The sequence below is a fragment of the Macaca nemestrina genome, chromosome 18 (genome assembly GCF_043159975.1).
Source record: "Macaca nemestrina isolate mMacNem1 chromosome 18, mMacNem.hap1, whole genome shotgun sequence".
NCBI classification, from domain to species: Eukaryota; Metazoa; Chordata; class Mammalia; order Primates; family Cercopithecidae; genus Macaca; species Macaca nemestrina.
In genome coordinates this window covers 15995191-16020651 of record NC_092142.1, presented here as the reverse complement: position 1 = coordinate 16020651, position 25461 = coordinate 15995191, and the positions used below count along the sequence as shown (strand labels likewise).

Below are 25461 nucleotides of genomic sequence, written 5' to 3'. Positions count from 1 at the left end.
TAAATACTCTAGCTCTCTCTCATCACCAGCAAGTCACCCAAAGGAATTGCACAGAGAACACCAGGGAAAGAGGTAGGGAGGGAAAGAGAATGAATGTGCAGCCCCTAAGTCACAGAGCAGCACAGAGCCAGGGAGGAGACAGGCAACCTCCTTTCGGACTCCCCGGTTCCTGAGTTTTGTTTTTTTTTTTTTTTCTTTTTTTTTGGAGACAAAGTCTCGCTCTGTCGCCAAGGCTGGAGTTCAGTGAAGCGATCTTGGCTCGCTGCAGCCTCTGCCTCCTGGGTTCAAGCAATTCTTATGCCTCAGCCTTCCGAGTAGCTGGGATTACAGGTGTGTGCCACCACGCCCAGCTAATTTTTGTATTTTTAGCAGACGGTTTTGCCATGTTGGCCAGGCTGGTCTTGACCTCCTGACCTCAGGTGATCTGCCCGCCTCAGCCTCCCAAAGTGCTGGGATTACAGGCATGAGCCACTGCGCCCAACCCTGGTTGCATTTTTTCATGAGATCTGCTGGCATTTCCTTGCTCTTGGTTTCCCAAGACAATGCCATATCCTCCCCATTTGGGTTTCAGGGGAGCCTAGTGAGTTTCTGTTACTTGCAAACAAAGTGGTCTTCACTAATATGGTAATTAAGTAAAGCGTAAAGCAAAGCTAGGCAGTGACCGTGGCTCACATCTGCAATCCCAGCACTTTGGGAGGCTGAGGCAGGAGGATTGCTTGAAGTCAGGAGCTCGAGACCAGCCTGACCAACATTAAAAAGCAAGACCCTGTCTCTATTTTTTTCAAAAAAGCTAAGGTAAAATGGAGACATCTGGCTAGGAACCCACTTCAGGACACAGCATGACTCTGGGGTTATGACTGATGCAAATGAAAGACCAAACCCAAGGAGGGAAAACAGAGCCCACCTGGGAGGAAAAGGGTCTTACTTTAAGATCTCCGGCCCGGAAAACATCATCAGATCGTGGATGGCCTTAAAGAAGAAGCTCATGAGGAAGTAGGGCCCAAAGGTCTTGTATAACACCTTAAACAGGGAGGGGTTCCACTCCTTCTGTGGGGACTTGACAATCAAAGCCTCCACCTCCTCATTCGCATCCACCTTGGAACTGTCTTTCGGCTGGGCAGGATCCTTGGAGGAGTACACGACCTTCACTGGCTGCCTGGAACACAAGAGGTGAAGCCGTTGTGGTGTCTGCCAGTGATGCAGCCCCCCCCCGCACCGGAGGGACATGGCCAGGGAAAGTCACCCTTCAGGGAAGGCAGAGTCAAAGACGACAAGCCCAGGGAGAGGGGCAGCTCAGCACAGCGGTTACAAACACGGACTCCAGAGCCACCGGCTCAAGGTCTGGCTTGGCCACTGGCCAGCTGCGTGGCTTCAGGCAAGGTCCTTAAAACTCTCTGGGCCTCAGTTTCCTCCCCTGTGAAATGAGGATAAAAGCAGGACCTCCCTCCACGGTAGGTAAGATTAAACGAGTTGAGTAAGTGAAAGACTGAGAATACTGACGGCTCCAAACTGATCTAGAGTCAAGCTAATGCCTATCAAAACCCCAGCTGGCTTCCAGGTAGAAATTAATGAGCTAACTCTAAAATTCACATGGAAACTCAAGGATCCACAACAGTCAAAACGATCATGAAAAATAAGAACCAAGTTGGAGAATTCACAGTTCCTGATTTCAAAACAATACAAAACAACAATCATGGCCAGGCATGGTGGTTCACACCTGTCATCCCAGCACTTTGGGAGGACAAGGCGGGTGGATCACTTGGGGTCGGGAGTTTGAGACCAGCCTGACCAACATAGTGAAACCCCATCTCTACTAAAAGTACAAAAATTAGCTGGGCGTGGTGGCAGGTGCCTGTAATCCCAGCTACTTGGGAGGCTGAGGCAGGAGAATTACTTGAACCTGGGAGGTGGAGGTTGCTGTGAGCCCAGATCACACCATTGTCTCAAAAACAAAGAACAACAATAGGTCAGGCACAGTGGCTCACGCCTATAATCCCAGCACTTTGGGAGGCCGAGGTGGGCGGATCACCTAAGGTGAGGAGTTCAAGACCAGCCTGACCAACATGGAGAAATCCTGTCTCTACTAAAAATACAAAATTAGCCAGGCATGGTGGCGCATACCTGTAATCCCAGCTACTTGGGAGGCTGAGGCAGGAGAATCACTTGAACCCAGGAGGCAGAGGCTGTGGTGAGCTGAGACTGCACCACTGCATTTCAGCCTGGGCAAAAAGAGTGAGACTCCATCTCAAAAAAAAAAAAAAAAAGAACAATAATCAAGACAGGCAAAGTGACAGGCATATATAGATATACAGTTCAATGCAAAAAAAAAAAAAAAAAAGAGAGAGAGAGAAAGAGACCAGCCAGGGCAACACAGCAAGACCCTGTTTCTTAAAAAAATTTTTTTTTCACTAGGTGCAGTGGTTCATGCCTGTAATCCCAGCACTTTGAGAGGATGAGGGGGGTGGATCACTTGAGGTCAAGAGTATGAGAACAGCCTGACCAACATGGCAAAACCTCATCTCTACTAAAAATACAAAAAATAAGCCGGGCATGGTGGTGGGTGTTTGTAATCCCAGCTACTTAGGAGGCTAGGAAGAAGAATCGCTTGAACCCAGGAGGAGGAAGAGGTTGCAATGAGCTGAGGTCGCGCCATTGCACTCCAGCCTCAGCACCAGAGCAAGATTCTGTCTTAAAAAGCAAGTAAATAAAATTGACTGTGATGATGACTGCACAACTCTGTGAACACACTAAAAATCAATAAATTGTATGTTCTGCATACATGAATCGTGTGGTATATGAATATCTCAATAAAGCTGTCACCAAAAAACCAGTCTTTATCTTACAGGGATTTTTTTTTTTTTTTTTGAGATGGAGTCTTGCTCTATCACACAGACTGGAGTGCAATGGTGCGATCTCGACTCACTGCAACCTCTGCCTCCCGGGTTCAAGCAATTCTCCTGCCTCAGCCTCCCGGGTAGCTGGGATTATAGGCGTGCACCACCACACCCGGCTCATTTTCATATTTTTAGTAGAGACGGGGTTTCACCATGTTAGTCAAGCTGGTCTCAAACTCCTCACCTCAAGTGATCCGCTTGCCTCGGCCTCCCAAAGTACTGAGATTATGGACATGAGCCACTGTGCCCGGCCAATAGTTCATTCTTGTACATCAGTTAGTATTCAGTCATGCAGATGCACATAACTAGTACATCTGTGTGTTCACTTGCTAATATTTGTCTGGCTTACCTCCAGTTTGGGTTATCACAAAGTAGCTAAGAACGTTCCTGTACCAGTCTTTTATGAACATATGTTCTCAGCTCTCTTGGGTGGATGCCTGGGAAGTGAGTGACTGGCGGTATGGTCACTATGTCTAACTTAAAAAAAAAAAAAAAAAAACTGCCAAACTCTTCCAGAGTCACAGAAACATTTCACATTCATGCCAGCAGAAACCATAGTCCAAAATGGCCCTCAGCTCTGAGTGGCCATGCACAAAAGAGAACATAAAACCACTACACACAAACCAACGCAGTACTGGGTTTTTAAACCCAAAGGTAGAGCAGGGAGATCACTCACACCTGCCTTTTTTTTTTTTTTTTTTTTTTTTTTTTTGAGATGGAGTCTCATTCTGCCACCCAGGCTGCAGTCCAGTGGTGCAATCTTGGCTCATTGCAACCTCCACTTTCCGGGTTCAAGCAATTCTTGTGCCTCAGCCCCCCAGTAGCTGGCAAACGCCACCACACCTGGCTAATTTTTGTATTTTTAGTAGAGACAGGGATTCACCATGTTGGCCAGGCCAGTCTCGAACTCATGAACTCAGGTGATCTTCCTGCCTCAGCCTCCCAAAGCGCTGCGATTATAGGCATGAGCCACGATGCCCAGCCGTACCGGACTTTTGAGAGGGAGTCACTCAGGGGTGGAGAGAGGTGGTAAAGGGATCCAGAAAGTCACACAGACCCCTCAGCCCAGGCGTCCCTCACCTGATCCCCGAGCCTAGGACACCCAGCAGCCCCGAGTTGCACAGGCTGCATTCCTTTCTCTGGTTAACTAAAGGGATCTGGGTGTAAAGGGCCACACCAGGAAATTCCAGCCTAGGACAGGGTTTTCCTTGTCACTCTCTCCAGGTTCACAGGGGTTACAGGTGCCAGATCTGGCTTACGCCTCTGGGAATAAAGCAAGCAATCCGTCTACCAGTGTCCCAAGGAAATGACCTCCTGGCCCCATGCTGAGCATCCCTAAACACCAAGGTACTCACAGAGGCAGACCCCTCTCAGGTGGCCCGCTTCCAAGCCCAAAGACCCAGTTCTCTCCACATTCTCCCCGGCAAGATGGAAGCGTACAGATGAATAAACACAACTTGTACAACTAAAACCTGCCCAGCATTTACTCAGGACTAGTGCACAGCTTATCATGACCTATATCTCACTGAATTCTCAGAAAATGCTCTGGGTAAAAAATGGAGGCTCCGGTCAGGCACAGTGGCTCCGGCCTATAATCCCAGCACTTTGGGAGGCCAAGGGTAGGCGGACTGCTTGAGCACAGCCTGGGCAACATGGCGAGACATCATCTCTACAAAAAAAAAAAAAAAAATAGCCAGGTGTGGTGATGCAGGCCTGTAGTCCCAGCTACTTGGGAGGCTGAGGTGGGAGGATCACTCCAGCCTAGGAGATGTAGGTTGCAGTGAGCCGAGATGGCGCCACTGTATTCCAGCATGGACGAAAGAGTGACTCCCTGTCTCAAAAAATAAATAAACAGAGGCTCCCAGTGAGGCATGAAGGGACTTCATGGACAGCCCTTGAGGTCCCCATCCTGGTCTCCCTGCTTTCATTCTTGTCCCTAATATCCACTTTCCTCAGGGCGGCTTGGGTAGTCATAAACCAGAACTCAGCTGGGTGTGGTGGCTCACACCTATAATCCCACCTACTTGGGAGGCTGAGGCAGGAGGACTGCTTAAAGCCAGGAGTTGGAGACCAGCCTGAGCAACATAGTAAGACCTGTCTCTATAAAAAAAATTTTAAAAGGCCGGGCGCAGTGGCTCACACCTGTAATCCCAGCACTTTGGGAGGCCGAGGCAGGTGGATCACCTGAGGTCGGGAGTTTGAGACCAGCCTGACCAACATGGAGAAACCCCATCTCTACTAAAAATACAAAATTAGCCAGGCGTGGTGGTACATGCCTGTAATCCCAGCTACTCGGGAGGCTGAGGCAGGAGAATCACTTGAACCAGGGAGGCGGAGGTTGTAGTGAGCCAAGATCGCACCATTGCACTCCAGCCTGGGCAACAAGAGCAAAACTCCGTCTCAAAAAAATAAATAAAATACAAAACATAAATTAATTAATTAGCCAGGCATGGTGGTGTGCACCTGTAATCCCAGCTACTCTGAAGGATGAGGTGGGAGGATTGTTTGAGCCCAGAATTTCCAGGCTGCAATGAGCTGTGATCATGCCACTACAATCAAGCCTGGGCAACAGAGCAAGACCCTGTCTCTAAAATAAATACATACATACATACATACAGACATACAACAGAACTCACGTCACAGCACTGCCCTGCAGAAAACCTGCCCGTGTTCTCACTGCACCTGGAATCCCACCCCGACTCTCAGAGGAGACCCCTGCAAATCCTTCTCCTGCTTGATTTATCCCCTTTCTCCTCCTCACTCACTTTACTCAAGCCACACGAGCCCCCTGCTGCACCACGAGCGTCCTCAGACCCTTTGCACTTGCTGTTCCTTCTACCTGGAAGGCCCTTCCTTCCGCAGAGACACACAAGGCTCACTCCCTCCGATGAAGTCTCTGCTCAAATGTGACCTTCTCAAAACAGACATACATGGTCAGCTGGGCATGTTGAACAAAAACACTGCAAAAAGCAGTAACACTCAGGATGCCAGATGCTCGGAAAGAGGCAGAGATAGACTTAGGGAGGGACAGGCACATGCTCACGAAGAGTCATGGCTGCACTGGGTAGAACTCTGACCACTGTATCTAAAACAGCTCCCTCAGCCGGGCACGGTACCTTCATGCCTATAATCCCAGCACTTTGGGAGGCCAAGGCAGGAGGATCACTCGAGGTCAGAAGTTCGAGACCAGCCTGGCCAACATGGTGAAACCCCATCTCTACCAAAAACACAAAAACTAGTCAGGCATGGTGGCATGCACCTGTAATCCCAGCACTTTGGGAGGCCGGGACAGGAGAATTACTTGAACTCGAGAGGCAGAGGTTACAGTAAGCCATGATCACACTACTGCACTCCAGCCTGGGTAACAGAGAGAGACTCCATCTCCAAAACAAACAAACAACAACAACAAAAAGCTTCCTCGGTTACTCTCACCCTCACTTCCTCGTTTTTATCTCACCCCAGCACTATCACTCTCCAAAGATCTTGTCAACGCATGTTTCACAACTAACGTCCTATCTCCCATATAGAACGTTGATGGCACCCAACTAGTGAGTCTCTTGTGTTCCACTCTCTGAACCCTCAGGGACTAAACATCACTAAGCACAAAAGCAGCAGTCAGTTTCATCTGCTCAATGGATTAAGGGCCAGGCCAGTGGAGGAACTTCTTGATTCAAACTCCGTCCTCCTCCAGAGGCTATGATATTGGCCTCTCCCACGGTGTCTCCAGCAACGTGCTCTCCTGGCAAGCTCCCGGGGACACAAAGGTGGGCATCCTTCTTCCATGAGAGGAAGCCGAGCCAGGGGATCAGCAGAGGCATGGATGACGAGGAATGGTGAAGCCCACGCTACAAATGTGGCCTGCTTAGCGCGGGGGATGCTGCAGGTGAGGCCGAAAGGATCCAGATGTGATGGGTGATGTTAGGGGTCAAGTTGACTGGGTTAAGGGCTACCCAGATGACTGGTAAAGTGTTATTTCTGGGTGTGTCTGTGAGGGTGTTTCTAGAGGAGACTGGCATTTGAATCAGTGGGCTGACTAAGGAGGATCCATCCTCGCCCCATGTGGGTGGCACCACCCAATCAGCAGACAGTCCAGGCACAACAAAAAGTCAGAGTAATGGCAAATACAGGCGCTCTCTCTTCTGCAGCCGGGATGTCATCCTCTCCCGCCCTTGGGCATCGCAACTCCACGATGTCTGGCCTCTGGACTCTGGGACTTACCCCAGGGACTCCAGGTTCTCAGGCCTTTGATCATGGACTGAGAATTCCATCATCAACTTCCCTGAGTCTGAGACCTTCAGACTTGGCCTGAGCCATGCTACCAGCTTCCTGGGTTCTCCAACTTGCAGATGACCTAGTGTGGGACTTCTCAGCCTCCATAATCACAAGATTCAGTTTCCCTAGTAGATCCCCCCTCACCCTTGATCCATCCATCCATCCATCCATCATCGATCAATCATCCACCTATCATCCATCTATCTATCATCTATCCATCCACCTATCATGTACACATCCACCAACTATCTATCCATCTATCATCTACCTATCATCTATCAATCATCATCTATCATCTATCTATCATCTATTTGTCCATCCATCCATCAGTCCTACTAGTTCTGTCTCCATGAAGAACTGTAATAAACAGGGATGCCACCTCCACCTGCCAAAGACCTTCAACTGGGTCATAGACATGGGCCATTTCCTTACAATGCTCAGCCACAGAGGCCCAAGCTCTATCTGCCTCCCACGAGACAATTTCTCCCATCACCTGGACCACCCAAACAGCCTCCCACCAGAGTCATGAGGTCCTCTGCTGATATCCTAGTGGCCGGCACCATGGATGTCCCAGATTCCCACCCGCCATTTGGGTCTGACTAAAGGGCTGTATCCTGGGCGTCCCCGGAACAGAATGAGGAACTGAACCCGGGTCTGGGGTTTTCCCTGTAAGGCCAATGGGTCTATGGGGAATCCAGTGCACCAGACTGGCCCCCTCATGGCTTATCGTAGTAAACTTACCCCGGAACAGGCAACAGGAACAAAAACAGCTGTTCTACTGGCCCCAGAGCAGCAACCCACTGGCCCCACGTCACCTGCAATTTCATGTTCCAGCTCATCCGGGCTCAGGACACGTCTTACGTCCTTGTTTAATGTGCAGCTGCTTTTCTTTCTTACTGTTACATAGAATAACAATGCATCATGCAACTAATGGCGTCTCAAATCTGGTAAGTTAAGGTATGTGCAGCAGTGGCCCTGGCCTGATTCCCGAAAGAATGACAGAGGCGGCGCAGTGGGGCATGCCTTACATAGGGGGTAGAGTATAAAATCCAGTACAGTCAAAATCACCCTCAAATGGGGCTTCTTTGGCTAAAGAGACGTACATGGTTAGCTGGGCATGTTGGACAGAACATTCAAGCAGCAAGAACATGCAGGATGCCAGATGCTAAGAGACAAAAAAGGTGAGACCGACTCAAGGAGGAATAGTCACAGGTCATGGCAAACAGCATCAACTGCCTGCTTGGACAGCATTCTTCTTTCTTTTTCTTTTCTTTTCTGTTTTTTTTTTTGAGACGGACTCTCACTGTCTCCCAGGCTAGAATGCAGGGGTGCAATCTCAACTCACTGCAACCTCCGCCTCCTGGGTTCAAGTGATTCTCCTGCTTCAGCCTCCTGTGTAGCTGGGATTACAGGCGCATGCCACCACACCCTGCTAATTTTTGTACTTTTAGTAGAGATGGGGTTTCACCATGTTGGTCAGGCTGGTCTCAAACTCCCAACCAAGGGATCCACCTGCCACGGTCTCCCAAAGTGCTGCGACTACAGACATAAGAGCCACCGCGCCTGGCTTCTTTCTTCTTTTCTCTACCCAGTTGCCTTAATGACATGTTAGATTCTACCCCATTTGGCAGAAAAGTAAACTGAGGCCAGGAAGAGAAGTGAGGCATCTTGCCCAGAACCACAAAGCTAGTAACAGGCAGCATTGCCAGGGCCCCACCCTGGATTCAGGCCATAGTAGCGGAAAGGAGGTGACCGGGGCATCCTGGAGGCCAAGGAAACTCACACTTACTTCCTAGTCTTGGCGCATTCCTTCTTCCAGTTCTTTACCAAAACAGGCACGACTTGTTCCGACGTGTCCTCCTTGTTTAAGGACCAGAGGTCACTGCCCTCCAGGGGCTGGCGGTAGCCCCGGACAATCAACCTGGGGCCAAGACGCAAGGAGGTTAGGCAATGAGAGTCAATGAGAGAAGGAGGAGGACGGGGCTCGCTCACTCCACACGCCTGCTGATGCAGCACAACTGCCCATTGCAAATGACGGCAGCCACGCATCTGGGAAAGTCAGAATGTGGATGGACATTTCTGCATATTACAAGGTAATTACAGCTCATTCTGTTGGGTCATGCAGGAAAAATGACTCTTTTTTTTTTTTTTTTTTTTTAAGTGGTGCATACAAAAGACTTAGGGAAAAAAAGATGATTTAGGAGAGAAATATCAGGATGGCTCTAATTTATTTGTTATTATTCATTCATTCATTTACTTATTTGGAGACAGGGTCTCGCTGTGTCACCCAGGATGGAGTACAGTGGTGCGACTCCCTGCAGCCTCCAGCTCCTGGTCTAGAGCAATCCTCCCACCTCAACCTCCCGAGTGGCTGGGACTTTGGGTGCAAGCCGTTGTGACTAGCTAATTTTTTTTATTTTTTGTTTTTGTGGAGACAGAGTCTCCCTATGTTGCCCAAGCTGGTCTTGAACCCCTGGGCTCAAGCAATCCTCCCACCTTGGCCTCCCAAAGTCTTGGGATTACAGGCATGAGCCACCGTGCCCCGCCAACTTTTTAAAATTTTAAATTAAAAAAGGCTGATATGGGCCAGGCATGGTAGCTCATGCCTATAATCCTAGCACTTTGGGAGGCTGAGGTGGGAGGACTTTGTGAGCCCAGGAGTTCAAGACCAGCCTGGGCAACATAGGGAGACTATCTCTACAAAAAGTAAAAATAAAAAAATTAGCCAGTCATAATGCCTCTCACCTGTAGTCCCAGCTACTCAGGAGGCTGAGGTGGGAGGATTGCTCAAGGCCAAGAGGTGGAGGCTGCAGAGAGCCGTGATTGTGTCACTGCACTCCAGCCTGGGCAACAGAGTCAGACCCCATAAAAAAAAAAAAAAAAGAAGGAAAAAATAAAAAAATTAAAAGGCTGACATGACAAAGCATTAGCAAGCATGAAATCTGAGTGATGAGCTTACTGAGTTTTATTATATTAATATTTCTATGTGACTCACGCAGGCTGGAGTGCAATGACACGATCTCGACACACTGCATGGATTCAAGCAATTCTCCTGCCTCACTCTCCCAAGTAGCTGGGATTACAGGCATGTGCTGCCCGGTTAATTTTTGTATTGTTAGTGGAGACAGGGTTTCACCATGCAGGCCAGGCTAGTCTCGAACTCCTGACCTCAGGTGATCCACCTACCTTGGCCTCCGAAAATGCTAACATTACAGGCATGAGCCACCGCGCCCAGCAGACTAAACACTTTTGTAATAAAAGGTAAAATACTTTCATCTTTTGTTCTGATTTTGAACTTACAGAAAAATTACTCAAATCATACTAAGAATTCACTCAACTCACCACTGTTAACATGTTGCCATGTGGGCAGTATCATTCTCTGTCTCTATCCACTGACACGTACACACACACACACATACATATGGAAACACACCACCTTTTTCCGAACCATTTAAACAGTTAAAGATCTGGCATGGTGACTCGCACATGTAAACCCAGCATCTTGGGAGGCTGAGGTGGGTGGATCACCTAAGGTCAGAAGTTTGAGACTAGCCTGGACAATATAGTGAAACCCTATCTCTACTAAAAATACAAAAATTAGCTGGGTGTGGTGGCAGGTCCCTGTAATCCCAGCTACTCAGGAGGCTGAGACTGGAGAATCTCTTGAACTCAAGAGGCAGAGGTTGCAGTGAGCTGAGATCCTGCCACCGCACTCCAGCCTGGACGACAGAGCGAGACTCGTCCCATTTAAAAAAAAAAAAAAAAAGTTAACATATAGGTTCTACACGCCTTATGCCTTTACCCCCAAAAAACTGGAGGCATCCCCTTCCAATCCAGGACATGCTCTTATTTAACTAGAGCACAATTTGCCAAAAGAAGAATGAAAGTTATTAACATGCATCTGGTGTCCTGTACTCATGTGCAAATTATATCAACTGTCCCACTGATGCTTAACAGTAATTTCAAGTAATTATTTAAAACATCCAATTTTTTAAAAAGATGTTTGTCATTAAGACAAAGATGAGAGCGGGCATGGTGGCTCATGCCTGTAATTCCAGCATTCTGGGAGGCTGAGGCGGGAGAATCACTTGAGCTCAGGAGTTGGAGACCAGCCTGGGCAACATGATGAAATCCCATCTCTACAGAAAGTACAAAAATCTGCTGGGCACGGGGGAGCGTGCCTGTAGTTCCAGCTACTCAGGAGGCTGAGGCAGGAGCATCACCTAAACCCAGTAGAGTGGGACTGCAGTGAGCTACAATTGTGCCACTGCACTCCAGCCTTAGCAACACAGCAAAAGCCTGTCTCGAAAAAAAAAAAAAAAAGATGATGCATATTAGGGGCAAAAAAAGATCCTTCAAACAATCCCCAATAAGATGCTAACAATGGGCAGAAAAAGATGTACAGAAAGAGAACCAGAAGGCAGCTGGACATGGTGGCTCATACCTGTAATCCCAGCACTTTGGGAGGTTGATGTGGGTGGACCACCTGAAGTCAGGAGTTCAAGAACAACCTGGCCAACAAGGCAAAACTCTGTCTCTACTAAAAATACAAAAATTAGCAGGGCATGGTGGTGCACACCTGTAATCCCAGCTACCTGGGAGGCTGAGGCAGGAGACTCACTTGAACCTGGGAGGCGGAGGCTGTAGTGAGCTGTGACTGACAGAGCGAGACTCCGTCTCCAAAAAAAAGAAAGAAGACCAGAAGTTGGCATACTAAAATGGTGCAACTGGTTGCCTCTGTGTGTTTCCTTACTGCTGATCTGCACGTGTGGTTTTTTAACCCACATTTCCCATGGTGAGACAGTATTATTTCTCTAAGGAGTGGGGGGCAGGAGGGGGACAATCTTAAGAGTAACTATACGTAATATTTTAAAAACCCAAATCTGAAGCTAAAGCAAGAGCAGTCCAGCGTATGGCTGTCCCAGGCAAAGCCTTCTGCAGAGGTGTAAGCTGCTCACGGCTCCTGTGTATATCACATTCAAGTTCATGGAACTGATGGACAGAGGTGGTGTCTCTGAGACCACATGGCCAGCACAGGCAGATTCAAGACAACTGTGCTGAAGAGCGAAGGAGGGAGAAGTCGGGAGGGAGCTGAGCATGTTCATGTTCATTCATTCGTTCATTCATTCATTCCCCACCACCTCCCTGAGGTCTGGGGGGCCCAGTCTTACCCTGTGATCCACCAGAAGGTGATCCTGGACAGGAAGGAGGCGCTGGACTCCGGGCAAGGATTCTAGTGGAAAGAAAGCACAGGTTTGGAAGGAACAGGGAAAGGAACGATTCAACTTTTCATCCAGGTCAGAGGTTAGCAAGGGGTAGTCAGCTGCTCACTGTTCCTTCCAGAGGACCAGCGTCAGCTCCACACCATTCTGCACCCCAAAAGGATCCTCTCCTAATCCCCAGCAAAAAGAAACTCATGGCAGCTCCTCCAGTTTCAATCAACAGAGTGTCTACCGTGTGCAACCATAATACAACATGCTACAGACCTGCCTTATCTTGTATCCCCGTAACAACCCTAGGAGCTGGTGTTAACGTCATTCCTACTTCACTCATTCGTTCAACAAATATTTTCTGGAGCACCTACTATGTGCTAGGCATTCTACAAGGTACTACAGGGTTGCCTTGTATCCCCACAGCAACCTCATGAGTGGGTGTTACTATTGTCCCCACTTTACTCATTTGGTCACTGAATATTTATTGACCACCTACTCTGTGCTAGATGCTCTACCAAGAGCTTATATAATTGCATTATTTTATATCCTCATGGAATTCTATAAACATGGTATTACTATTATCTCCACTTCATTCCTTCATTCATCCAACAAGTATTTTCCGAGCACTACCCTTGTGCCAAGCACCCTGCATACAAATCTAAACAAACAGAAATGACCCCTGGCTGTATGGAGCTTGTGGTCTACTGCAGCAATCATCAGTAATACCTGCCAAGATTCTCTACTATTAATAGCTGGCTCTGTTCTAAGTGCTTTACACAAACTACCTTATTTAATCTTCATCCTCACCTCACAAGATAGATGAAAGTAATTATATCACCCCTGTTTTGCAGCCAAAAGAAACTGGGCCTGTAATCCCAGCACTTTGGGAGGCCGAGGTGGGCAGATCATGAGGTCGAGAGATCGAGACTATCCTAGCCAACATGGTGAAACCCCCGTCTCTCCTAAAAATACAAAAATTAGCTGGGTGTGGTGGTGGGCGCCTGTAGTCCCAGCTATTTGGGAGGCTGAGGCAGGAGAATCACTTGAACCCAGGAGGCGGAGGCTGCAGTCAGCCAAGATTGTGCCACTGCACTCCAGCCTGGCAACAGAGCAAGACTATCTCAAAATAAAAATAAAATTAAATCTAAAAACTGGGGACCAGAGACGAAAAGATACATTCAAGGTCCCACAGCTAAAAGTGGTGGAGTCAGGATGTGAGCCCCAAAGAGTCAGGCTCCAGAGAGAGACATGCTTCAAATGATCACATGAACAAATGCAAAACTACAACTTCTGGGCCTCGATGTGCATCCTGAAGGGAAAGAAGTATTACCAACGAGACAAAGTAAGTGCATGGGGGCTGATCTGGTGTACCAAGGTCAGAAAAGGCTCCCCCGAGGAAGACAGTCAAGCTGGCACCTGAAGGGTGAGTAGAGGAGAACTAAGTAATAAGGAAAGGCAACGCATTCCCAGCAGACAGCAGTGTGTGCAAAGGCCGGGTGGCAGAAGTAAGCATGGCGGACTCCAGGAACCAAGAAGGGGCCTCAGCAGTCTACACTGGAAGCTGTGCACAGTCTACACTGCAGGCCACGTATTTTGGTCTTCATTCTAAGGGCAATGGGAAGTACCGAGAGATTCTCAGCAAGCAATCGAATAACTTATTTCCCACAGGTATGAAGATGAGCCCCAAGTCAACAACACGCAGGCAAGGAAAGGGACCAACACAGAGGTCCTGGGATGACAAACTCTGGCTTTCAACATGGATGCATCCGGGTCTCAATTCTGAAACACAAGATTTAGCAGCAGAGGGAAGAGAGGTCACCACGCGGTAATGAAAGCTTTAGCCAAGGACTCCACTCAAAGTTCCAGCCTTGTGCGGCTCTAACGTCTTTACAGAGCCAGATAAGGCGGCATACTCTCCTCAAGTGGTTTTTCCATTCAAGGCTGGGAGTGCTTTTTAAAAAATACTGTATCCTGGCTGGGTGTGGTGACTCACGCCTGTAATCTCAGCACTTTGGGAGGCCAAGGTGGGCAGATTACTTGAGGTCAGGAGTTCGAGACCAGCCTAGGCAATATGGTGAAACCCCGTCTCTACCAAAAATACAAAAAATTAGCTGGATGTGGTGGCTCACGCCCGTAATCCCAGCTACTCGGGAGGCTGAGGCAGAACTGCTTGAACCCACAAGGCAGAGGATGCAGTGAGCTGAGATCGTGCCACTGCACTCCAGCCTAGGGACCCTGTCTCAAAAAAAAAAAAATTTCAAAAAATATAAAAAATACTGTATCCGGGCCTTACCCGCACCAGGGATTCTGATTAAGTTTGTTTGGGGTGAGACTGGGGCACTAAAGCTTTTTGTTTCAAACTTCCAGATTTTTCTTGGAAAAGTGGCTGGGCAGGAAATAAGCAAGGTAAGCCAAGAACATCTTGTTACACCAGACAACAAGGAAACTAAGCATGAACAGGATTGTTAAAAGCTTCAAGAGCCAAGCAGAAGAGCCAATGCAGGCTAGGACAGGGACAATTTGAGCTTTGACAAGAAGAGTAAGTACAACGGGCTAAAACATATCACGCATGGTTTTTTTGTTTTGTTTTTTGAGATGGAGTCTCGCTCTGTCGCCCAGGCTGGAGTCCAGTGACATGATCTTGGCTCACTGCAACCTCTGCCCCCTGGGTTCAAGTGATTCTCCTGCCTCGGCCTCCCAAGTAGCTGGGATTACAAGCGTGAGCTACCACACTGGGCTAATGTTTGTATTTTAAGTAGAGATGGGGTTTCATCATGTTGGCGAACAGGCTGGTCTCGAACTCCTGACTCAAGTGATCTGCCCACCTTGGCCTCCCAAAGTGGTGGGATTACAGGCTTGAGCCACCGTGCCCGACCTTACCACATATGTTTATATACATAAGTTTCATATTGACGCTGGGAATAAAGAGAAACATCTGATGTTGCCAGTGAACCAGGTCATTGTTCAAAAACAGAAAAACCGGAAAAAAACAAGTATTTTCTCCACCTTTCCCAAATGTACTCATTTGGTTCACCAGGGTCAGAGGCGGCTTCCCCGAGGAAAACAGTCATTTATTCCATCACTACAGAGTGATCAGTGATCAAAAAAATGAAGGGGAAGCTCTTTTCCATAAAAAAAATCCCAGCAAGGCCGGGCGCGGTGGCTCAAGCTTTTAATCCCAGCACTTTGGGAGGCCGAGACGGGTGGATCACGAGGTCAGGAGATCGAGACCATCCTGGCTAACACGGTGAAACCCCGTCTCTACTAAAAAAATACAAAAAAATTAGCCGGGCGAGGCAGTGGGCGCCTGTAGTCCCAGCTATTCGGGAGGCTGAGGCAGGAGAATGGCGTAAACCCGGGAGGCGGAGCTTGCAGTGAGCTGAGATCTGGCCACTGCACTCTAGCCTGGGCGACAGAGCGAGACTCCATCTCAAAAAAAAAAAAAAAAAAATTCCCAGCTAAAACATGAATAATCATATAAGAATGAACCACTGTGCAACCACAATGGATTACTAGAATATTTGATATTAATTATTATTAAAGATCACATATATATGTTTTTTGTCAAGACAAGGTCTGGCTTTATTGATCAGGCTGGTCTCAAACTCCTGGGCTGAAGTGATCTTCCTGCCTCAGCTTCCCAAAGAGCTGGAATAACAGGCATGAGCTATCACATGCAGCCCAACAGTTACAGTTTTAAAAATCTTTATCTTTTAGATGTTATCATTAGAGAAAGTTGAACAATGGACATCAGGAACTCTGCTATTTTTGTAACTGTTTGAGAGCCAAACTACTGCGAAATAAAAAGTCATTAAAAATAAACAACAAAAAAATCCATGTCCTTCGGAGATACATACTAAAATGTTCACCTATGCAATGCATGGTAAAGAGCTCATGGCAGCTGGGCGCAGTGGCTCACATGTGTAATCTCAGCACTTTGGCAGGCTGAGATGGGAGAATTGCTTTGAGTTCAGGAGTTCGAGACCAGCCTGAGCAACATGGCAAGACCCCGTCTCTACAAAAAATGTAAAAATTGGCCGTGCCTGTAGTCCCAGCTACTCGAGAGGCTGAGGCGCAAGAATGGCTTGAACCTGGGAGGCAGAGGTTGCAGCGAGCTGAGATTGTGCCATCACACTCCAGCCTGGGTAACAGTGAGACACTATCTCAAAAATAAATAAAAAGAAAAAGAGCTCTTAGTAGTGCATTATCCTATGCTGTCTACTTTATGTTTCCATCATAAAAGGCTAAAAAGCTCCTCCAGTGATTCAAATACACAGCCAGGGCTAAGGATCAGGCTCCACTCTGGGTCTCAGGGGTGAAGTTCCCAGCCCTCCGGTTCACTGGAATCACCTGAGGAGTTTGTGAAGTGCAAGGGCCTAAGGCCCCACCCCAGACCAACTAAATCAGCATCTCTAGGGGGAGGACCCTGACAGCCACAGATTTTTAATAAGGTCATCAGATACAGCGGGTGCATGGACTACATTCCAGACCAACCGAAGCAGAGTTCAGATCAGACCGTGGACCCGGACAGGCCTGGGTTCTAATCCCAACACTGCTATATTCTAGCTGATGACCTTGGGCAAGTCCCTTCACCTCCAAACCTCAGTTTTTACATCTGAAAAATGGGAGTCATTTGTCCTACTGCTTGCTCGACCTACCCACAGGACTGCCAGGAGGGACAAGTGACATGAGGCCCATGGGACTGTGTCGTAAAGCGGAATTTCTCCGACCTAAGGCGTGGAGGTAATGGTGTTTACTTTGTAGGCTGAGTAGAAACGCTGCATTGTAGGCTGGTTTTTCATCCGGAAGAGCTGACGCCTTCCTGCCCACTCCCAGTTGGTGGGGTAGGTTATCTGGGAATTGCAAATCCATTTCACCTGCAGCCCAAGCCCTATCCACTGTGAAAGACCGAGGTGCAAAGAGAGCAGGAAGGGGTGGGGCATGGCTGTCAATGATTCATTTATTTCTTGGGCAGGACTTGCTTATAAGGCCAGGATGTGGGTGAAGTGCTGCGGACTGAGCTGTGAACGAGACAGCAAGGCCCCTGCCCCATTCAGCCCCCCGCCCTGGGGGAGATGGACAGTAAGCAAACCACGGTGCAAATAAATATATAATTACAATCAGAATTACAACCAGTAAGAACTGCCACAAAAGCAAAAGGTCATTTGAGGCCTGATTTCACCCCTCAATCACTGTTCTCAGCATGTTGTCAGGGTTGAGATAGGCAGAGGTTTACCAACCTTTTCTGGGAAGGGCCGGCTAATAACAAGGGAAGAAAGGAAAAAGGCGGCGGTGGGGGTGGAGGGGCAGCTTCTGTGTGAAGCAGTGCACAGCACGGGGCTAGCTGGCGTGGCTCAATCCCAGCTGACCCATTTCCTAGCTGTGGGATCTCGGGTCATTTCCTTGGTGGTGAAGATTAAATGAGATCAAACATGTTAAGTACTTAGAATAGTGCCTGGCACAGAGTAACAGCTCAAGAAAGAGTAATATGAGCAGCAGCAGTAATAATAATAGAAGCAGTGACAGTAGCCTCTGGTATATGGAAACATCAAACTGTACACCTTAAATATATTCCTTTTTGTTTTTGAGACAGGGCCTCACTCTGTAACCCAGGCTGGAGCACGGTGGTGTATTCAAAGCTCATTGCAGCCTTGACCTCCCAGGTTCAAGTGATCCTCCCACCTCAGCCCCCCAAGGAGCTGGGACTACAGGCGCACACCATAACACCCAGCTAATTTTTGTATTTTTTGTAGAGACAGGATTTCACTCTATTGCTCGAGCTAGTCTCGAACTCCTGAGCTCTAGTGATCCACCTGCCTCGGCCTCCCAAAGTCCTGGGATTACAGGCATGAACCACCACACCCAACCCATATTCCATTTTTATTTGTCAATATACACCAATAAAGCTGAAGTGTCTGGGGGGAAAAAACCCAGTGGATTCACAATACACCACTGTATCAGATGCTTTATATATCAGAAGCATCTATGGCCCACAGGCCAGCTATTTATGAATAAAGTTTTATTGGAACAGTCACACCCATTCATTTACATATTATAAATGAATATAGCAGCTTTTGAGCTACACAGCAGAGTTAGGGGTTGCCACAGACACTGTATGGGATACAAAGTCTAAAGTATTTATCAGTCAGCCCTTTCCAGAAAAGGTTGGCTAACCTCTGCCTACCTCAACCCCCACAACATGCTAAGACACAGTGATTAAGGGGTGAAATCAGGCCTCAAATGACAGTCTTTTGTCTGCAAATCCAGTCTTCTTCAGCCTTGGCATCAACACGCAGGACAGAGACGGCCAGGGGAGGCTTGAAATGCAGCCCATGTCCAGCTTAACAAGACCCTCGAATCCTAACCTTCCCTCAGCCCAGTAAAACTGAGTCCCCAGCCACTGGTAGAAAACCTGCCCTGCAAATGCAACAAGGACACTGACAGACGGAACACTGCAGAGGTTTTTGTTTTTTGTGTTTTGAGACTGAATCTCACTCTGTCGCCCAGGCTGGAGTGCAGTAGCCCGATCTCGGCTCAACCTCCACCTCCCAGGTTCAAGCAAATCTCCTGCCTCAGCCTCATGAGTAGCTGGGATTATAGGCACGTGCCACCACAACCGGCTCATTTTTGTATTTTTTGGTAGAGACGGGGTTTCGCCATGTTGGCTAGGCTGGTCTCAAACTTTTGACCTCAACTGATCTGCCTGCCTCGGCCTCACAAAGTGCTGGGATTACAGGCTTGAGCCACCGCGCCCAGCATTGCAGTTTCTAATTTGCACACTCAAAGAGCTCTGTCAAATTCTTCTCCTCAAGCCGCCTCTCTTCTATAGATATAAACACAGATTTTCAGATTATCTCAAGTTACAGATACAGAGGCCAACACAGGGTCCTCCCCTTCACTGGCCAAAAAAAAAAAAAAAAAAAAGGAAAGAGCCCCTTTTTTTTTTTTTTGAGATGGTTTCACTCTTGTTGCCCAGGCTGGAGTGCAATGGTGCATTCTCAGCTCACTGCAGCCTCCGCTTCCCAGACTGAAGCGATTCTCCTGCCTCATCCTGTCACATAGCTGGGATTACAGGTGCATGCCACCATGCCCGGCTAATGTTTGCATTTGTAGTAGAAATGGGGTTTTACCATGTTGGCCAGGCTGGTCTCCAACTCCTGACCTCAAGCGATCCACCCACCTCAGCCTCCCCAAGTTCTGGGATTACAGGCATGAGCCACTGCGCCCGGCCTGGAAACAGCCTCTATCTGACGTGGAAGGCCTTGATGACAAAGACAACGAACTTCTGAAGCAGGTCAAGGATTGACAATCAAAAAGGAGGAAAAAAACCCATGGGGCACTGGATCATAATCCAGGGAGCATCTCATGTAACCCAAACCAAGGAGAATCGTTTGACGTCATACACTAGGGACAAAAGACAGAGCCACCTCCAGGGGGTTTCCCAGTCTCAGACACTGAAATACAGCAACTCCTGTCCCAGACAGCATGAAAGCAGCTTGTCAACTGGTCCCTCCTTCATTCGAAATGAAAACAATTCAGAGAAGTCCTGGCTGAAGGCGGAGGGAGGAAAAGCCTGATTCATCCTAACAGAGTGATGTGTTCTTTGGCATCCACCATATTGACATCTACGTTTGGTACCAGATAGGCTGGCCAGAAACGCTGTGGTTTGAACCAGTTAGGTACAGCAGCCCCAGGCACTGATTCTTGGAGCGCAGGATAGTCTGAGGACCTTGTCTGGTTCTTCCAGCATGCTGGCCTGTTTGTTGAAAACTCTCTCGGGTTTTAGTTCTGATGGGTTTTCTGCTGGTTACCTCTGCTCTGCACTGCCAAAGTGCCCCCCACAACCCCTGCGCCCAGCAGGAGGGAATGCGTGCAACAGCAATACGGCTCAGAGCAGTGGTCCTCAAACACAGCTCCATCAGCAGCATCGGCGGCACCTGGGAACTTGCTGGGAACCACAGATGCCTGGGCCCCACCCAGACCTACTGTATCAGAAACTGTGGGGGTGGGGACCAGCAATCAGTGTTTCAAGCGTGAGAACCCAGTGGGAGGGTTCCTGACACATCACCACTCTGACTCTCGGTGTCTTCGTCTGTGAAGTAGGAAGACTGATCTTCCTGCCCTGCTGTGAGGACTAAATAATACAGTGCACCCAGCTGTTATCCTTATTAGATGGAGTCTAAATGTCCAGCAATAAGAGATTTGCCAGTATCACGTAAACATTGGTGATTTGTTTGCACTGTTGCTTACCAACTGTGCAAAATGCCTCCCTGTCCAGGACCTCCGTTTCCTCTACTGGAGCACACGTCGGAATCTTTTCCCATGCCCTTTGCCCATGAACTTGTCTGGGTTTTTTTTGTTGTTGTTTCAAGAGACAGGGCCTCACTATGTTGACCAGATTGGTCTTAAACTCTTGGCCTCAAGAAATCTTCCCCTCCTAAGCCTCCCAAAGTGCCAGGACTACATGTGTGAGCCACCGCCCTGGCCCTTTTTCTGGCTTTTGATGCTGTAGTGGGCACAGGTGAATATCCTGGCTCAGCCTCCCTCTCTACCTGCCTGGGTGCCTGCAAAGGCTTTTTAAGTGCCACCAACCCCACCCCCATGTCCAGTGTATCCTCTTCCTTTCAGTCTGAGGATCTTCCAAAACCTGTCCAACCTGAGTGTGTCATTCCACTGGTGAAAAACCTTTCCTCAGCTCCCACCACAGTAGGGTTAAAATTCCAAGTCCTGGCTGGACGTGGTAGTTCACCCACCGCTGTAATCCTAGCATCTTGGGAGGCCAGACGGGGCATCACTTGAGCTGAGGAGTTCAAGACCAGCCTGGGTAACATATAGAAACCCCATCTCTACCAAAAATAGAAAAAGGTACTTGAGCGTGGTGGCACGCAACTATGGTCCCAGCTACTCGGGAGGCTGAGGTGAGAGGATTGTTTGAGCCCGGGAGGTGGAGGGTACAGTGAGCTGAGAAGGCGCCACCGCACTCCAACCTCGGTGACAGAGTGAGACTCTATCTCAAAAAAAAAAAAAATTCCACGTCCTTATTGTGACACATAACTGCACCCTTGATCTCTGAGGCTCCCTGGCTCTTGCCTCTCTTTTCACTATATCCTAGCCCTTTCAATCTAGCCAAGCAGTATTCTTTTCTTTTTCTTTCTTTTGAGATGGAGTCTTGCTCTGTCGCCCAGACTGGAGTACAGTGGCGGAATCGCAGCTCACTGCAACCTCCGCCTCCCAGGTTCAAGTGATTCTCCTGCCTGAGCCTCCCGAGGAGTTGGGATTACAGACATGCAACACCACACCCAGCTAATTTTTGTATTTTCAGTAGAGACAGGGTTTCACCATGTTGGCCAGGTTGGTCTCGAGCTCCTTGTCTCAGGTGATCCGCCTGCCTCAGCCTCCCAAAGTGCTGGGATCACAGGCACGAGCCACACCGCACCCAGCCTAGCCAAGCCGAATTCCAAGCGATTCCCAAATACCCACAAGCTCCCTCAACCGGACCTTTGCATATGCCGGTTGCTCTACCAGGAGCACCCTCCTACCCCTCCACCTCCAACCATATTCACCTGGCCGGAGCCTCTCATTCCTTAGACTTGAGCACCCCCTCCCCTCCCTGGATGCTAGCCCTGGAGCCCCAGGCTGAGTTAGGGACCACTCTCCCAGCCCCTACAACTCCTAGCACTTCCTTCCCTCAGAGCCCCCACTGTCCATCCTGCAGTTGTTGGTTTAGCTGCCTGCCACCCACCTTCCATCTCTCCTCCGGGGCAGTGGTCAAGGTCTGTTTCTTTCTAGCTCAGCACCTGGCACAACACCTGATTATTAAATGACTGACAGCATGATGCAGAAAAGGAAAGAAAATGGAGTTTCAACGCTTGAATCAACGGTCTAAGATCAGGCCTTGGTGGGTGGGGACGGAGACTGATCAGGAAGGGGCACAAGGGAACTTCCTGGGGTCTTTGTAATGTTCTGTATCTTGACAGGGGTTTAAGGTATTCCTTTACCAAGACTCATCAAACGCTAACTTGAGATTGGCAATTTCACTGTATGTAAATTTTAAACAAAAAACTCCAAACTGTAAACAGATATTGAACTCCAGCTAATGATTTGCTTGGAAGTGACTGCGTGACAGAATACTAATATATTTCAAAATAAGTTTCGGGTATCAAAAAAAAACTAGGTTCAGTGGCTCAGACCTGTAACCCCGGTACTTTGGGAGGCTGAGGTGGGAGGATTTTTTGAGGCCAAGAGTTCAAGACCAGACCGGGCAACATAGGGAGCCCTTCATGCCTATATAAAATTTAAAAATCAGCCAAACACAGTGGTGTGCACCTGCAGTGCTCAAGCTACTTGGGAGGCAGAAGCGGGAGGATCATTTGAGCCCAGGAGTTGGAGGCTGCAGTGAGTTGTGATCGCACCACTGCACTCTAGTCTGCGAGACAGAGTGAGTCCCAGCCTCAAAAACAAAAACAAAAAAAAAACAAAACTAGCTGGTTGGCTCGCTGATTAGCTATCTGGTTAGACAGATATATGACAAAGCAAGTTTAGCAAAATGTTAACTGTGGTTCTAGGTACCAAGTATATGACTGCTCACTGTAGAATTCTTTCAACTTTTCTGTAGGTTTAAAAATGTTCATAGTAAAATGCTGGCGGGAAAATATTACATATTGTACAGACAGGAATGAAAAAACCTCTTACCGCAAATAAGTTGAGCAGCATTCACTGAACGTTCCAAACCAGTGATTTGCAACCCTGAACCACCTGGATATCTTGTTAAAATGATTTTGACTTGGTAGGTCTGGGATGGGGCCTGAGACCCAGCATTTCTAGCAAGCTGGGGGATATCGAGCTGCTGCAACTGGTCCAAGGACCCCCGTTTTCAGTTGAGACCTAATATATAATCTGCTTTGGCCCTGATCCCCTTATCTACAAGACCCTCCTCCCTCAAACCTAAACCACAGACTCAGTGCCAGTGAGATAAAAGGCAGGAGACTGGGGACGGGCTAGAGCCCTAGCCGTCTTGATCAGCCCTGCCCGGGCTCCCAAAAGCCTTGGCAGTCCCAGAGCCAGGAGGAAGATGGGAGGAGCCCCACTGAGCAGCCAGGGCCGAAATAGACATCTGAGTCATGGAGTGGGAGCAGGGCCAGCTGGGGAGGATTGGCCGACTCAGTGACTCAGCACGAAGTGGCCTGAAGCAGCCAGCCCCACCAGCTCCCACCCAGGCCCCGCCTGACCCCAGCTGCCCCGGGCCTTGGTTGATCACTCTGAGGACAGGCAACAGCTGATGGATGGCCTGCTGCTGCTCTGAGGATGGGACAGCGGCAAGCCTGGACTCTCCCTGTCGTCTTGGCGCCACTGTGATTCAATCCCTGAGAGTGACAGGAAGACAAGCAAAGAGCGTGTCTCGTTGTCCTCCTCCTCAGATCACAGGGCTCAGGTCTGGGGCAGAGAGAGGAGGTGCAGCCAACAACTAATCGAGTTGCAACCCGTTTTCAAGAAGGGGCTGCTGTGGTCCCCAAAGGAAGAGCACTGAGCCCAAAGCCACGAGTCTAGCTGATTCTCACAGGACCTGGTTCCTACCCTTCTTTGCCCCCATCTCAATTGCTAAGCTATGTTGCTAGGTAGTTATGTGGTTATTTTGTTTGTTCGTTGTTTGAGACAGGGTCTCAGTCTGTTGCCCAGACTGGAGCAATCTCGGCTCACTGCAACCTCCGCCTCCCAGGTTCAAGCAATTATCCTGCCTTGGCCTCCCACATAGCGGGGATCACAGATGCACAATACCACACCCAGCTAATTTTTGTATTTTTAGTAGAGACAGGGTTTCACCATGTTGGTCAGACTGGTCTCTAACTCCTGGCCTCAAGTAATCCACCTGCCTCGGCCTCCCAAAGTGCTGGGTTTATAGGTGTAAACCACCGCACCCGGCCTTGAACAAGATTTTTAAAAACTCTTAGCATCACTGAATTGCACACTTAAAATGGTTAAAATGGCGAATCTCAGGTTACATATATTTAACCACCCAAAAGGCAACATTTTAAAAAAGAAAATAAAGCTCTTGACACCATGCCAGGCCTTCAGAACATCAGTGCATACATCAGTCCCCTTCCTCTTTCTTCCTGGTAATACTAGAACAGAGTGAAGGCAGAGAAGCAGCTTAATCTGATGTCCCGTGAGGCCCCATGCACACCTCACCCTTATGCAAGACATAAGATAATGTGCCACATGTACTGAGCACCTCCCCATATAACACGACAATAAATTACCACTAAAGGCCCACCGTGTGCCAGGCTGTGTCTTAGGCACTGAGGTTACAAGGTGGATACTGCCATGTGAAGCTTCTAGCCTAACACAAAGCCATTATTTAGCCAAGACCCTGCCGTTCAGCAGTTACAACCAAGAGAAGTGACGTGATTGTGCAGAACAGCCCATCATGAGTTTGAATCTCTGCTCTACTATTCACATCGAGCAAGGCACTTATGTCTGCGATTCAGTTTCTCTGTAAAATGAGAAAAATAGTGCCAAGTTCACCAGGAGTGCTGTGAGAGTTAAGTGAGACATGCATATAAAGAACTTAGCGGCCGGGTGCGGTGGCTCAAGCCTGTAATCCCAGCACTTTGGGAGGCCGAGACGGGCGGATCACGAGGTCAGGAGATCGAGACCATCCTGGTTAATACGGTGAAACCCCGTCTCTACTAAAAAGTACAAAAAACTAGCCGGGCGAGGTGGCGGGCACCTGTAGTCCCAGCTACTTGGGAGGCTGAGGCAGGAGAAGGGCGTGAACCCGGGAGGCGGACCTTGCAGTGAGCTGAGATCTGGCCACTGCACTCCAGCCTGGGCGACAGAGAGAGACTCCGTCTCAAAAAAAAAAAAAAAAAAGAACTTAGCATAGTGCTAGTTAGTACATAGCAGGCATCTAATAAATGTCGATTCCCGTCCTTGCCTTGCATAGGAAGAAAGAATGCCTGAAATTGGAAAGGGGACAAAAAGGAAGTTAACAAGTCATCAGAGCTAAAGAAATGCTGAGACCAGGGGTGGACAAACTTCCTTTGTAAAGACGGTAGGTATCTTAGACTTTGTGGGTGCTACAG

The 25461-nt window shown here is 48.5% G+C and overlaps 1 protein-coding gene across 2 annotated transcripts in view; it reads right to left on the bottom strand.

Moving 5' to 3' along the window:
* Positions 1-25461, bottom strand: part of LOC105467719 (ATP binding cassette subfamily C member 1 (ABCC1 blood group)) — a 195150-nt gene that overhangs the window by 98847 nt on the left and 70842 nt on the right. For both annotated transcript variants that reach the window (XM_071084179.1, XM_071084180.1), the window contains exons 6-8: positions 12338-12399; positions 8956-9087; positions 926-1156 (exon numbers count right to left, since the gene is read on the bottom strand). In XM_071084179.1, coding sequence (XP_070940280.1) covers positions 926-1156; positions 8956-9087; positions 12338-12399 — 425 coding nt within the window. The remainder of the gene's footprint in view (positions 1-925; positions 1157-8955; positions 9088-12337; positions 12400-25461) is intronic.